This window comes from Corapipo altera, unplaced genomic scaffold (genome assembly GCF_003945725.1).
Source record: "Corapipo altera isolate COAL_440 unplaced genomic scaffold, ASM394572v1 61411, whole genome shotgun sequence".
Classification (NCBI taxonomy): Eukaryota; Metazoa; Chordata; class Aves; order Passeriformes; family Pipridae; genus Corapipo; species Corapipo altera.
In genome coordinates this window covers 12,092,222-12,108,720 of record NW_020884875.1, presented here as the reverse complement: position 1 = coordinate 12,108,720, position 16,499 = coordinate 12,092,222, and the positions used below count along the sequence as shown (strand labels likewise).

General features: G+C 38.2%; 1 protein-coding gene across 1 annotated transcript in view; it reads left to right on the top strand.

Annotated features, from left to right (window-relative positions):
* Positions 1–16,499, top strand: part of SV2C (synaptic vesicle glycoprotein 2C) — a 115,243-nt gene that overhangs the window by 16,127 nt on the left and 82,617 nt on the right. The window contains exon 2 of the mRNA XM_027634937.1: positions 12,341–13,044. Within this exon, the coding sequence (XP_027490738.1) occupies positions 12,465–13,044 (580 nt within the window). The 5' untranslated portion in view covers positions 12,341–12,464. The remainder of the gene's footprint in view (positions 1–12,340; positions 13,045–16,499) is intronic.

The window sequence follows — 16,499 nt, the reverse complement described above, 5'->3', positions numbered from 1 at the left end:
CCAAATAATTTAGAATATACTCTGTTCTTTAAGAAGAATAGAGAAAATGTGGATGTAAAAACAAATCACTTTTCAAGAAGAAATCTAGCAATCTTGGTTGCACTCGTACAAAAATGAAAATAATGTAGGACTGCAGACTACTTCCAAAGAAATCTGTACATTAATCTCCTCTTTCCTTCATATGAGATGCCAAGATGTTTGGAGAGAGATCATAAACTTTTAATTATTTCAGAATGAAAAATAGAGTAAAACTATATAAGGTTTTTAAGTTCAATCCCTATTTAAACTTGTAGGATTTTTTTTTTTGCTATTTATAAATCTGTTTTGAAAACACTGAAAATATGTTTTGCCTAGGTATCAATTATCTGCATATTGCCAGGCTGTTTTTCTTACCCCACTCTATGGATACTCTTTCTGTCATTTTTGGTTATAGCTGAGTTCCCATATTGATGAATTTCCATGTCACAGAATCTGAAAGTCATTGTTATTTCTTATGTGCAAGTATACTTCTTATCAGCTTTGTTATGGTCTTATTCTGTGTAATGATCTGTACCTGACACAACTTTTACTTCTGTAGTTATGCAGCTTTCTATTTTTAGTTTAGATTTTTCTGAGTTGTTTTACTCTCAGATGTAGTAATTTTATGGAAGAATACAGTTCAAAGAGTAATATGTTGAAATTACAGAATACTGATTTAAGGACATATTTTGATGCCTGCCTATGTCAAGATGGGCAAGTGACCTAACTGTAGAAGCCACCTCTCTTCTACAGTCCACTGGGGTGTCCCTTACTCTCCCTCTAGTTTTCCAGTCTTGATTCTAAACCTTTTTCGTTATTCTATGAAAGATATATTTGTACACTGACATATCCATCACTTCATGCTTAATTTTCATTTATAAAAAAAAGAGCTCTTCATTTAATGTAAGAGAATGGATTTGTTTTTTTAAATGTGTTAGAATGATAGAGTAATTTGGGTGGAGAAGGACCTCTGGAGGTCATCTAGTCTCAGACCTGGACTTAAGTAGCTCAGTCTTGTCTAGTTGTGTTTTGAATACCTCCCAGGCTGGGATCCCCAGGGCTCATCTCTCTAGCCATGCCGGTCTGGAGCCTTACCATGAAGAATTTCTTCCTTGGAACTGGTGGGAATTTCCCTTGCTGCAGCTTGCAGCTGTTTCCTCTTTTCTTTTTGTTCTTTACCTCTGGAAAAGGGGCTGTCCCCATTTATAATCCCTCATTAGATAATGGGAGATGGTGAATGGATTCTTCCCTAAACCTTCTCTGAAGACTGGGCAAAAATGGTACCCTCTCCTTGTCCATCATGCACATCTAACAACCCGGTGATCATCTCCAGATTGCCACTGTCTTGTTTAGACTGTGATGGTGGTGAGGTGCATGAAGTAGCATGTGGTAGTTGGTATGGCTACACAGTTAGAGGGGAAAAACTCTGTCCAGCCAATGGGCAGCATTCCTGCTAAAGTGACCCAGCTGTCATGGTAGAACATGTTTGTCCTGTTATTCACCTAGACCCTCAGGTCCATGACTGCAGACTTAAAGCAATGACTTAAATCTAAACTGTGTGAATATTCATTTAGTTCAAAGAATATAATTGGCATCTTAATTGCATTTTGGTGTAACCAGATTTATGAGAGGTGGCATGAATACACCTCTTTATTAAAATAGTTGTCAGAGAATGTTTTGTTTGTTCATTCCCTTCATTGTTTTCTAGCACCTGTGGGATAACAAACAAACCAGTCTATGCCACTCTGATGGTTTGACCTTGGCTGGATGCTAGGTGCTCACCAAGCCACTGTATCACTTCTCTCCTCAGCTGGACAGGGGAGAGAATATATAATGAAAGTCCCACAGGTTGAGGTAAGGACAGGGAGACATCACTCAGCAATTACTGTCATGGGCAAAATGGACTTGACTTGGGGATATTTAATTAATTTATTGCAAATAAAATCAGAGTATGATGATGAGAAATAAAAATAAATAGTAAAACACCTTCCTTTCAACCCTCCCTTCTTCACAGATACAACTTCACTCACAGTTTTAGCTACCTGTTTCCCCTCATGCAGGTGGATGGGGACTGGGGGTTTTAGTCAATTCATCATATGTTGTCCCTGCTGCTCCTTTCTTCTCAGCAGGAGGGCTCCTCACACTCTTCCCCTGCTCTAGTGTGGGGACTCTCCCATGGGAGACAGTCCTCCGTGAACCTCTTTAACATGAGTCCTTCACAAACTGCTCCAGCATGGTTCCCCCACAGGGTCCCAATCCTGCCGTAAACCTCTTCCAGTGTTGGTTCTTCTCTCCATAGGGCCACAAGTCCTACCAGAAGACCTGTAGATGGGTATCTGCTTCACCGTGGACCTCCACAGGCTGCAGGACAGCCTGCCTCACCATGGTCTTCACCATGGGCTGCAGGGGAATCTCTGCTCTGGTGCCAGGAGCACCTCCTTCTCCTCCTTCTGCAATGACCTTGATGTCTGCAGACCTGTTACACTCACATGTTCTCACTCCTCTCTCCAGCTGCAGCTGTGGTTTTCTTTCCCCCTGCTTCTTAAATACATTATCCCATCAGTGTTATCATCATTGCTGATGGGCTTGGCTTTAGCCAGAGGTAGGTCCATCTTGCAGTTGACTGGCATTCGTTCTTTTGGACATGGGGGAAGCTTCTGGAAGCTTCTCACAGAAGTCACCCCTGTAGCTGTCCTGTTACCAAAACCTTTCCATGCAAACCCAATACACCCACCAAGCACAAGTATTTCTTTTTTGTCTGAACTTGTGATTTTTTTCTGCCCAGAGTCAGTTGTTGCTAATGATTTATTACTAAACACTAAGTATAGCTGATTCCAACAGACCACATGACATCATGCTCATTATAAAAAGTAGAGGGAAGGAGGAATGGGGAGGATGTTTGAAGTGATGACATTTGTCTTCCCCAGTAACTGTTACATGCGATGGGGCCCTGTTTGCCTGGGGATGGGTGAAGACCTGCCTGCCCATGGGAAGCAGTGAATTAATTCCTTGTTTTGCTTTGCTTTTGTGCATGGGGTTTGCTTTCCCTGCTAAACTCTATTTATCTCAACCCACAAGTTTTCTGGCTTTTACCCTACTGATTCTCTCCCTGATCCTGCCGGTAGGGGAGTGAGCAAGTGGCTGTGTGGTGCTTGGTTACTGGTTACTGGAGATTAAACCACACTAATGTAGTAGGGGGAACAAGCAGGAGTGTGCAGTCACAGGGCTTTGATCTTATTGCAATTGCAGAGACATGGTGGGACAGCTCACATGACTGGCACGTTGTCAGGAAGGGCTACATACTGCTTAGGAAAGACAGACCAAGGGGGCACAGTGGTTGTCTTCTAAATACTTGGAATGTATTGAACTCTGGGAGGAGTGGCTGATACCCCAGAGGGCTGTGCAGCCCTTCAGAAGGACCTCAACAGGTTGGAGAGATGGGCATAAAGGAACTGCCTGAAATTCAACATGGGCAAATGCAGAGTTCTGCAGCCAGGAAAAAATAACCCCAGGCACAAGTACAATTTGTGAGCTGGGATGAAGGAAAGCAGCTCTGCAGAGAATGACCTGGGGGTCGTGGTGGACAACTAACTGTCCATGAGCCACTAGTGTGCCCTTGTGGCCAGGAAGGCCAGTGGTATCCTGGGGTGCATTAAGAAGAGCATTGCCAACAGGTTGAAAGCAATGGTCCTGCCACTCTGTTTAGCCTTGGTGAGGCCTCATCTGGAGTGCTGTGTCCAGTTCTGGGCTCCTTATGACAAGAGAGACACGGAGCTCCTGGAGTGAGTTCAGCAGAGGGCTACAAAGGGGATTAAGGGACTGGAACATTTACAGATGCAACTGGGCCTCTTTAGCCTGGAGATGACTGAGAGGGGATCTCATAAAGATATATCAGTATCTGAAGACACAGTGCCAGGAGGATGGAGCCAGGCTTCTCTCAGTGGTGCTGAGCAGTAGGACAAGAGGCAAGGGTCAGAAACCGATGCACAGAAAGTTCCACCTGAATACGAAGAAGAACTTTTTTACTGCGCAGGTGACCATACATTGGAACGGATTTCCCAGAGAGGTTGTGGAGTCTCCCTCACTGGAGATATTCAAGAACCACCTAAATGCAATCCTGTGCCTCTAGGATGACCCTGCTTGAACTGGAAGGTTTTACCAGATACCTAAAATATTAATTATACATGAATATTAAAAGAGTTATACATAGCTTTAACTATATGCCTTTTTTTTTTTTTTAAAGCTAGAATCACTGGTGTATTTCATGTTTTCCACTCAGGTTCATTTAATTTTGATATTCACCTGGAATTATTCCACTTTCCCCCTTGCTTTTTAGGTCAAATTGATGAATGCTCAGTTTCTTCTCAGATTTCCATAACTGAAACAGTCCCTCACCAGAAAAGCTTACTAAGTCACTCTTGCTCTTAGTATTTATTTATTTTCACAACATATTTTGATAAGGATTTTGGCTGAAGTTCAATGGGGAAATGGGCTTTCACTCACAAAAATCACTGGATATAGTTCATCACTGTTTGCTCAAGAGAGGCAGTCTTTCACTGAAGGAGAAGCAGGTTCACATGAGTACTTGGGATTCTTAGATCTACCATCAGTCTACTGTCAAGCTTGTGAAACAAAACAATAGAATTGAAGTAGCAGGTTCAGCAGTTGCCACACTGAAAAGATAGGAAACCAAAACATTTAGGAAATGAGAACTGTGGAATTCTAAAAAAGGATTTATTTTTTTCTAACTTTTCACATCCTGTTACAAACAATAAAAAATAACAGATGTTAAAGAAAAAATAATATGTGCTTTGAGTGAATAGCAAAGTGCCTGGAAGGCAGCATGGATTAAAAAAACCAGGATCTTGAAGTACCTTTCAACATTGTGCCAAGAAATCACTACTTTCTTACCAAGGTTTATTGACTGCAACAGCTGATCCCCATGAGGAGGCCACTATAAACCAGCATCAGAGAAAGATGGAATTGGCAGAGCTGAGAAGAGTCTTGGGATTTTCATTCTGCAGGTGTGGGGATGATGTACCCCAGCAGAAAGCCAGCAGAAAGGGAATCTGATTCTTCTCAGAAAGTTTTTCCCGGTGGGATCTGAGACTGTAACCCTGTATTTCCTCCTAAAATGTATAGAACACTTGCCCTTTTTATTCCAGGAAGAAAAGAAAGATGCTTAATTCCAGCTCATAATACAGCTTGCTCTATAAGATGCCCTTCAACCTTACCGAGTTCTCCAAAGCTCCACCGCTATTCTGTGGCATCTGTCAGTCTAGTGTTTGTACAGTAGCTGTTTCATAATACCTTCACAGATTTGTGCAAAGCAGTTTCAGAAATGGCTGCTTCAATGGTTGAGGCTTGTCCTACTGTATTCGCAGACTCTATTCCTTGGAGACTTTCTACAATGCCTTGTTTTTCTAACTTTTCTTCCAGGATAGGACTCCTTGGCCATTTTTCTTAGAACTTCACTTCAGTCTGACTTCAGTTAAAAAGCATTTTTCTGTATGCCTATCCCCTGGTTTCTATCTGTCTTCTTCATTGGGAGGGGAATTATTTTTCTTCCTACTTTTCACCTTGAGCCATTCATGACAGCTGATGGGCCTTTACTTTCAGAGAAGACTCTTATCTGCTTTCTCTACAGCAGCAAACCTGACCATGGCAGGTACAAAACAGAAATTGTTGGGGGGTGTGGTTTTGGTGGTGGTTTTTTTTTGTTTGCCAGTATTGTGCAATGAAAACTTGCTTGTGCAACTGCTTTGTGCTGTTCCCTCATGACATGCAGAATGATTATTTTCACTGTGATTCTGACAACTGAAAAGTACAAAACATATTGGAAACACGTATCCTAAAGAAAAAAGGGAATTTTCCAGAGAACTAGATATGAGAAGAGGGATAGCTCTTGGCTCCAGAGAGAAATACAATTTTCTTTTACTGAGGCAGCCTTAAAAGTGCAGAGATATATTTAAATATAAATATTGGTTAAAAATAAAGTTTTAAAAATAATGAAATTTCAACTTTTCTAAGATTTTTGTAGTCACTGTTGGTAGTGTGGGTACGGTATGAAATCTCATTAACTTTTACTGAATAGATATAGTTTATGTCATCCAGTCTGGATGAAATTTCTGCTTGCTTGATTCTTGTCAATACTTATTGAATAAGCTGATGCATTTCAGTAACCACCAGTCAACACAAATTCTGGAAATGCTCATTTAAGGGGTCCACAGGAAGCATGGTAGAATATTCAAAGTGCAAATTAAAACCACAATATCGGAGGAGCATTCCGATCAGCCTTCCTTCTCTTTAATGAGAATGAATTTTTTAGTATTTGCAAGGTAAAAACAACATGTAGAAACTTCAAGAAGTTAGATAGTGAAGAGACATATTGCAAAACTGACAAAAGCAATCAAAACTCTAGTATTTACATACAATAAGGAAAAATAAGTAACAAGCATTGCATTAAAAAAAACCAAAACCAACGCAATAGTACTTATTTTCTTTGAATGTACTGCTCTCTGTTATTAGTTTACTCTGTGAAAGACAGCGAGAAATTTCAAAGCATGTCCTGTGTTTTGTTCAATCGCCTTTTCCTAGAAAAATAAGCTTTTATTAAAAAAAAAATTGAAGGAAAGGATCACTCTACTGTAGAGTCTTTACAGTTTTGCTGCTATAATTTAATTAGTTGATATAGCTATTTCAGTTTTGTAACATTATCTAGCCTTAGTGTTAGGGGTGCATTGAGCTGAGTCTAATTCTAAGGAATTAGATGTTATAACAACCCGAGAGTAGATAACGTCTTCCCTTGCTGTCAGTAATAAAGCTATTTTGTAGGTCAAAAGAAAACGTGAAGAAAGCTTAATAGGAGAGGGTGGACCACAGATGAATCTTCAGTCCAGACTGTGACCTTAGGTGCCACTGTGGATCAGAGGGGTTTAGAAGACTGAGTGTATCTAAATGACAATCAGCTGAATTAGACATGTCTATGTCACTGTTAGAAGGATGGTGGTCCTCATAAAACTTACGAGCATTGTGGCACCCTTCTTCGGGATATTCTTTGAAAGCTATTTAGAGCATTGAAGTTAATGTAAGGTAGGACTAATATAGTGGAAGTATAAAGCGAGAATATCCTACCTCCTAACTTTGCACCTATAATTTTTTACTCTGGCTCCCTCAGAGAATTAATATTTACAATATTATTGAACTTTTATAACAGGTCATTCAGCTAAGATTTCCTGATTTTCGCTGGACAGAATTTATAGTTTTTGTCCTACATAGGCATTTGGTCTGACTTCACTGTAGTATTAGATTTTTGGTTTGTACTATTTTAAGCAGAGCCTTTGCAGATCCTGGTTTCATGCTTATATATCCAGCTCTAAGTGAGGAAGAATTAGGTCTGTAATCAAAAGCACTGTGAGAAAAGAATTAGTAGAGATATTTGGGGTTGGTGGTACTTTAAGGCTCTAAGAGTCAGTTAAAGTTAGTATTTTTTGTTAACAGCTGATGTCTACGTACATTTTGCTTTCAGGCAAATACACGATTTTTCTGTGATGAAGGTTATCCTATTTCAAGTAAAAACAAGCTAAAAACAATTCCTGCTGTTTTATTCTAATTAGATAAATCAGTTATATATTTTAAGAGGAACGGGGCAGGTAGAGCAGAAACGCAGAAAGTTACCTCTGCTGGTTTAATGAGGAAGGAAAGTAATAAATTGGGAAGAGTATGATTGTGGTATACTATGAAACCCTAGTCTCTTCTGAGCTCAGGATCTTTGATGTGTACTATAATAATGAATTCCCATGCTCATCTTTTGTACATGTTTTGTGGTTGCAGTGAGGATGCAGTGACAAGTGCTGGTACAGGACAAGTGATGAGAATGCTGTCCAAATCAGGAGAGAGTTGGGGACTGCCACTGCTGGTGGCACTGCAACCTTGCAGTAACTTACACAGCTTTGACAACTGCAGCCTGAGCTAAAAGCATTGCAGCCTGAGTGTGTGACTCTCAACATGAGAGAAAGAAAATTTGCTAACATTACCTAAAATGAATCTCATTCACACCAGCTTTGGTGACAGCTCTTATGTATTTTTAAAAAATGTAAATACCTCTACAAAAAAATACACTTTATTGAGGAATATACTCTTTATTGAGTCATACTGAAGCAAGTACTAACCTGCAAAAATAAAAGAATGCCTCTTCTGGAACAGGTTTGTGCATGAAGAGATGGGGAGGAGGTTTGTAGGTATACCAGTAAGTTCAAGAGTGGGTTGTAACTTTGTCTATATAATTCAGGTCTGCGGTCAACTTGTAGGATTGCATCCTTTATGTTCTTTGAACCGTACCATGTAAACATTTTTGGAGAAATTTAGTAATATTTGAAAACCATTTTTTCTATATCATAGTATGTATGGTATGTTTCTGTTGTTTCTATTTTTCTTCAACTCTTTACCTCTTTTTTTTTTTTTTTTTTTTTTTTTTTCTTCGATTTTTTTCTTGTTTTTTTTTTTTTTTTTTTTTGATTACTGAGAGCATTTGCAAGACAATAGCATTTTCTGTTTGTGAGTTAACACAGTTCAGGTGCCTATATTTAACCTGGGTTATAAAATCATTTGGCACATCAAGGCAGTATAATTTGAAGTCATTATGATCTAATCAAGGATTATACCTTCACATGATGACTAATTTGGAGCAACTGATAAACTCAGAAAACAAAAAAATCTGTATCCATGATAGTTGATAATAAAAAAATGACAATAGAAAACCAGAAATTAAACCAGAATAAAAATGCTAAGAAAAATCTGCATTTTAAACTTTGTATCAATGTGCAAAATGTGCATCAACTTTGATTAGAAAAGAATTTTACTACGTTTTTTTCTTTGAAAAGCAATTACAGATTCAAGAGAAAAGCAGGAAAGATGCTATACTAAGTCCCCAACAGTATGTGAAGGGGCTGTATATGCATGTAGTTAGTATCACTGGTAGTGCTCAGTGAGTCCTCTTACAGCAGTGATGTAAGCCTTGGTGGGAATGAGTTTTCTGACACGTCATAGATGTATATCTTCGTGGGATCTCACTGATTTAGTTTGTAATGTCCAACCCTTATTTCAGATATATCACAGTATATACAAAATGCTTCATATACTGAAATTTGTGAATGTAATAGAATTGAAAAGAATAAATATTAGAGCAAAAGAACAATTTGGTTTTAGGATTTTTTTTGGTGTATGCATCTATGAGTGTTTGAAAAAACATGTTTTGTGGGTATTTCTTGAGGTAGTATTTCCATTTCAGGTGGAATCACTACTTTCCTGGGATTTTTTTTTTAATTAAAAGAATTGAATAGGAATGTGATGTGATGTTTAGTGAAAGCCAGCAAACATGTATGAAGAGACAGTTGGTACAAACACGAGTATATGTCTAGGCTATCATCTGTGCTTTTGCTGCTTTATGCTGCTCAGGTAATCATTAATCCTCACTCTTTCAGATTTTCCAGTTACTTACTTGCAGTCAATCAGTTCAACATAATTAAAAGGGTGGGGAGCTATCATGCATGGGTGGTAAATTATTCCTCTTTGTAGTTATCACCTTAAGGCAGGGATTTCAGTTCATTGAGAAAGTAAAGCTGTTTAAAAGAACAGTGTTCAGATTAGGTATTCTGCTTGGAAACTTAGGCATGATAAAGAGAAATTTCTGGTTTCTGTCCTGACATGAATTTTCCTTGGTCTATGTGCAGGTTTTTTGCTGGCAGAGCTATGCTTTTAATGAATTTGAACAGGTGTAGTTGCTTGTTGACATACCTGGTCTATCATAAGCTATGGTGTAAGTTCATTTACTTTTGCAAATTTGTGTTTTTAGGCTGAACTGCTGAACTCATAAGGTAGGTGTTCTACAGAAGAGTGAAGTGTTCACTTGGTATTACTAAATTCCTACTGTCTTCCATATATATATATATATATACATATATATATATGTATGTATGTATGTATATATAGACACACCCTGCAGTAATAGGAAATTTGACAAATAAAAATCCTTAAAGGAAGACTGAACTCACTGGGAAAACAAAACAAACAACTCCTCCCCCTCCCCCCCCTACACATCAATCTAAGAATTAGAGGAATTCAGAGGTCAGGTTAAATATGTTTTGTGGACACTGTAAAATAATCTAAAATTATCAAAATCTGGGAACATACTGTAATCATTAACCCTCAGAAAAGTGCCTGTTAGAAGTTCTTTAAGTTCTTGAAAGTGTTTGCAGAAGGCTTCAGCAAACCTAGTGATTGTTTGGATGCAATGCATATTCATTAACAGCTAGTAGGTACTGCAGATGCACATAGGTAAGGATAAGATACCTAATTCAGTACAGAAATTGCACCTTGAAAACTGAAAAGCTGTAATTAGAGAAACTGACTTAGCATAAAAGTTTCACCAGGATGACCTACTTAGAAGGATCATCATGTACCTAAAATCAGGCTACAGTTTGCAGTCATAAATATTACATCATGTCTTTCTTTAAGGCTGCATTTCTCTTCCAGTAAATGCTTCAGTTCACATTAATAGTTGAATATTGCCATCACATCTGATTTCTCTGAGAAATATTCAAAGTGTATGAAATTAATCTAGAGGAAGAGGCTAAAAATAAAGACATTTTCCACCATAGGTGAATTTCTATTTTTAAAAAGCTGGGAAATACCTTTTAGCTTCTAATGTTATGTCTGTGTGATTTTAAGTTTTGTTTTCTTCTATCAGAAGTACATCATGCTGTTAGTTTTTCTAATGCAGTCTATAACTCTTCCTATTCCTCAAAACAGTATCAGTCTTAAAACTGATATCTGGAATATACTTCTGGAGACAGTGTCTACAACACAATGAATAAAGGACAGTTTCTTAAAGCATTACCCTTGTCTTCTCCCATGGAGCTCAGAGTGCAGCTCACACTACTTTAGAAAGGGAAATAGGATTTGCTTCAGAAATTTCCAGCCACTTTTACTGACTGCATTGTGTCTCTGCCTCCTTAGTTGTATTAATGCAGTTTTTCTGAGGTAATGCTGGAAAATAGATCATTAAAATGATCATGGTTAAAAATAACCTTTTCCCCAAGATGGAAGGAGACAGTATTTTCTTAGGAGCACTGCTACAGAAATTTTAGCCTGCTTTCTGTGAGAGGGTAGGCTTCTGCAATCTATTGCAGTGCCCAGATTCACACACATACACACACACACACACACACACACACACACACACAGACCCTTAACTTTAGACACGAGTAATGATGCAGTTTTGTAATTGATTTTAGCTCTTGTAACTACTGTTGCCAAAGAAGGATCCTGCATTTCTTCCTTCCCTTTGGCTGCATGCTGCTGCCATTTCTTTCTCCTGCCCCTAATGATAGTGCAGATGTGTGATGAGCAAATTGCCTTACAGATATGCCTGAAAACTGCACAGAGAAGGAGGGAATGGTTAGTCTTCAGTCTAATAAGCAAACTGCTCTTGACTCATTCTGTCTGCATTTGTGACCTTGGGGCTGCACAAGATAGGAAGGTGCAGCAGGGGAGCAGGGAGGAGAACTGGGGCAAAATGTCTTGGTGCTTTCATGCAGACAGATTAGCAGGAACTCATGCTGGACTTACCCACTCTGGCATGAATTAGCTGGTGACATACAGTTGTTCCAGTCTGCCTCTACTGTCACTATGGACAGGGAAGAAAGGAATGCGTCTGTCCACAATTTAGGTACTGGAAATCTTTAAAGTGTGAAAGTGCCACCACTTTTGTCCATACAGCTCCCTGCACTGAATTTTTTAGGGTGGGACTTCGTATTGCTAAGGCTCTGTGTGAATGCAGTGGTCAAATCCAGGCAGCTTTGAGACACTGGTGCAGATGTGAGGAATATTAGCTTCCTGTAGGATTTGTGTTAAGCAGCAGGTTGGACAGAGGACAGATATTTTATGGTCAGTCATTGAGAGAAAAGTTAGTATTTGTAGCCCTTTCTTACAAAATGGGGAGTTCACATGAGGAAGGACACTGAAGACAGGGTCAATATGATGTGTGGTGCATGGAATTGATTGGTTTCTTTCAGAATATAACCTGGTATCCAAGACTAGAGAGTAATAAATTGAATTCTGAAAACCATAGAGAGATTAAATTTATCTTCAGCATATTTTCCTTGTAACCTGGGGTATTTGTATCTCTGAAGAAAACACAGGTTTGTATATTGAAAAGCCCTGTACTTTGGTGTTCAGTGTTTAAATGAAGATTCATATGGTACTGTATCACTGTGAAGAAACACCTAAAAAGGAGTAAACTTTTTTCTCTTTTATTTTGCAGGTTGAATATTACAGCTTCACATGTACTTGGGCTTTTTCTGCTGATGTCCAACACAAAATAGATATTCCAAAAAGTATTCAGCAGGTACCTCTGTGACATAACAACAGTCTTTCTTTGATACAAGATGGAGGACACGTACAAAGATAGGACTTCACTAGTGAAAGGAGCCAAAGATATTGCCAAAGAGGTGAAGAGACAAGCAGTTAAAAAAGTGAATAAAGCTGTTGACAAAGCCCAGGATGGTTACACACAGAGGTCCTACAATCGATTCCAGGATGAGGAAGATGACGATGATTACTATGTCCAAGGAGGAAATTATGGTGTAGAAGCTAATGATGATGAAGGATCAAGTGAAGCAACTGAAGGACACGATGAAGATGATGAAATTTATGAAGGGGAGTATCAGGGAATCCCCAGCATGGGGCAGGGAAAGGATGACATGGTGGCCTTAGGTCAACCTATGCATGATGAATATAAGGATCGCCATGAACTGGAAACAGAGAGAAAAGCTGATGAAGAAGAGCTAGCACAGCAATATGAATTAATAATACAAGAATGTGGCCATGGTCGTTTCCAGTGGGCCCTCTTCTTTGTGTTGGGAATGGCCCTGATGGCTGATGGGGTGGAAGTTTTTGTAGTTGGATTTGTGTTGCCAAGTGCTGAAACAGATATGTGTATACCGAATTCTGGATCAGGATGGCTTGGTAAGTAAAGTCTTTTTGCTATTACAAGAGTTGGTTACAGTAAGACTAAATATGTATTTGTCAACACTAATGCTTATATAAAAACATGTTTGTATTGAATATAAATAAGAAATCCACAAAGTGCAGTAATATAAACTAACATTAATTATGGATTCAATGAAGATTATAATTTCATTTTTTAGATGGTTGTTTTCTTATTCAGTCAGTAAATAAATAACTAAAGAGGAAGTCTGCACAGTAAAACTTAAGAGGAGAAGGACACAATTTGTTCTCATTTACAAGAGTGGGCATCCAGATGAACTAATTTTTAAAAAAGAAACAAAAAACCCCAAAACACAAAAACAGCCCAAGGTGGAGTACTAGAGTTCTGCTGGATTTATACAAGTGTGATAAAGAGCAGATAATACAACTGTCCAGCAACATTGTTATACTGTATGGGAACTTTCCCCTTGTGAGGTGGAATGCAATCTGGAAAACACAAGAGTTCCAGAGAAAATGCTGTATAGTACAGCCTTTCCCTCTTTTTGTCTTTAGTCCTTTAGTTGAGGATAACTCTACTCATCAATTTTTATAATTTTTGCAATTTTTGTATTGCTTGAACAAAAATTATTGATCTCAATTCCATTTTTTGATTACTGATAAAGTTGTTTGTTTTACCATTTTCTCAAGACCTTATGAACAAATGGTATGGTCAAAGTTTTCTTTATTCTCCAGGATGATAACAATATAAGGGTAGCCACCAAATCTGTCTCCAATTACTTTGTATTACATTGTATTTTTAAAATATAGTGTTTTATTTAAACAGCTGCAGTAAGCATTACAGAGATGTCTGGAATTAGGAGTGGGGAGTATTGTCCCCACAGTAGCAGGGGCAATGGGAATTCACATCCACCTGTTGAGGTCTGACCCATGTCAAGAAGACTGTTGAGAATTTCCCTGTCAGTAGACCCTTCATGATGCTGACTTGAGATATATTGGAATGACTCCGTCAATGTTTAACTAAAATCCAGTACAGAAGCTGTTAAATATCTCATAGTTATAAATGTGTGTGTGTGTATGTATGTATATACATGATGATTATTGACAAAATTAACAGCTATGGAAAGCTTAGGTGTGCAAGCAATGTATTTTCATGCCTAAAGTATAGAAATTGTAGTGTATCTTATTTTTGTAATAATATAACGCTAGCCTCTGTGTTATGGTATTAACAAACAAATAATTCTATGCTAAAAGATTAACATACAAAAGCCGGAAAGAACAGAGATAAGCAATTTCTCTCCCAGTGTGTGTTGAAGGCATTGCAACACATGATCATTTTATCAATAATTTCACCAAAAAAATATATTACTTTTCCATTGGTAATAGAAATATATCATTAACTGCAATTCGTCAGTACACTGACATACATGTTGCTTATAAACAAAGTAGATACACTGCTTGCAGACAGCATAACCTTAATTCCAGTGATACAAAATATTCATTGTATCAGTGAATGCTTAGTGAAAGCACTCTTATGTTGTCATAACTAGGCCCTCACAGCCATGCATTTAAATTATTTTGCTGTTGTGATTTCACATCATAATTACATCCTAACTGGGGTCTTCCAGATATACAGGAAGACCAGGCATAATTTTTTTTTCATGAGTATAATTCCATGATCCAGAGGGCTTAATGTTGTTAGAATACTAAAGTCATAGGACCAGTGCTAGGATTTATTAGGTAGAATTGTCACAAATACAAAATATCTATTTTTCAAGCAATTTTCTAATCTGTTAAAATATGCTAAGAAAGTGTTAATTTGTCTTTGAAACAGCATCATTGACTCCATTGTAAAAAATGGTTTCTCATATATCATGCCATGATAGTTTACTAGGGAACATGAGCTCATTAAAACCATGGGACAAAATTCACTGAACCTCTCTGTTGCATTTTTTTTTTAATTTACTTGCACAATAACAATTTCCTAGATTTCTTGCCTATTAACCCTTGTATGAGCTTGAGGCCTCTGTTGATTGATCACTAGCAGCATTTCAGAGCCTATAAAGTCACATGATGACTATGCTTTTAAGTTAAATAATAAAATAATAGGGTTTCCATCTCCAAGAAGTTGCTTCACTAAAAACAGGGAAGCTGACTTGCTAAAATTCTCCAAGATTATAGTGACATGTCACTAAGCATGAGGGAAAGGTGCAGTTCAACCTGGCTGTTCTTGCCAACTCCTGCATGTGGGTGGATTCACACTGACCTCTTGGGTTCTGACATGACTCTACCTTCATGAGACAGGGTGTAGGCTCAGGTCTAAAGATGGCATTTCAACTCTTTTCCTGCTTACATCTTCTCTTTGCTTTTACATGCAACTCAGAAGTGGACTGGTATTAGGTTAATTCTCTGGCCTCTGATTTGGGTATACTTTGCTACATAACTTTTTCTCTATGTTTTTGCATTCAGATTATTCTGAAGTTTTATTGTGGAGGGTTTTTTTTCTTTTCTGTAAAATTCAAATTATGGTCTTTACTTTCCTCAGCATCTCTGTATCTGAAATACTGAAATATTGTTTTTTCTAAGCTAGGCAAAGCTAGACTTTCCCAGCATATCTGTTCTGGATACCATACCACTTCCGACCATCTTCTCACTGGTTCTCCCGTGGGACCTCTAAGTGTTCACTCTCATGTGTAAGATCTTTGGCAGCTGCACTGCTGTCACCATTGCTAGCAGTATATACAGGCTGACTCCTTCTTGACTGACCCATGATGACACTTTTCATAGCACCAGTTGGCACATTTTTCAGACAGATATCTCCATCTCTTTTTCATACCTTGTCAGAATCCTAGAATCATATAACAGTTGGAGTTGGAAGGAACCTCTTAAAGGTCATCTAGTCCAACCTCCCTGCAATAAACAGGGACGTCTTCAACTACATCAGGTTGCTCAGATGCCCATCCACCTCAGTACTGAGAAATACCAGGATCCCAGGCTTAAGTTATAATCTTTAAATTTATTTTATTTTTTTTTTGCATTCGTACCAACAAAACCTGACAACTGATTAGCCACTTGTATTTGCTGATTGCCATCCTTTCCAGAGGCCAGTTGTTCCTCAATGATTTCTGATAGTCTCTCTGGTCTGTTTTGAATCCTTATATGATCTTCTGTATGAAGTTTAGCCTAAATGATCTCTTGAGGTCTTTTGTTTTGTTCTGCTTTGCTTACCATTGTGTGAAGCAATGTGTTTGCCAAGACTTTGATACAGTTTCACAGACAGGACAGTAACAAACCCAGAAATAATTTTTATATGTTAAAAATATTCTTAGCTGATGATTCAGTCATACAGACAGTTTCTTCCATCTAAAAAACCTCAAGTATTGTGGTAAATCACTGGACTGATAATGCAGGTATTGTGAATATTAATAGCAAGGAACAGCTTGCTTTGGAAGTCAAATTATTTTCTGAAAATCCAC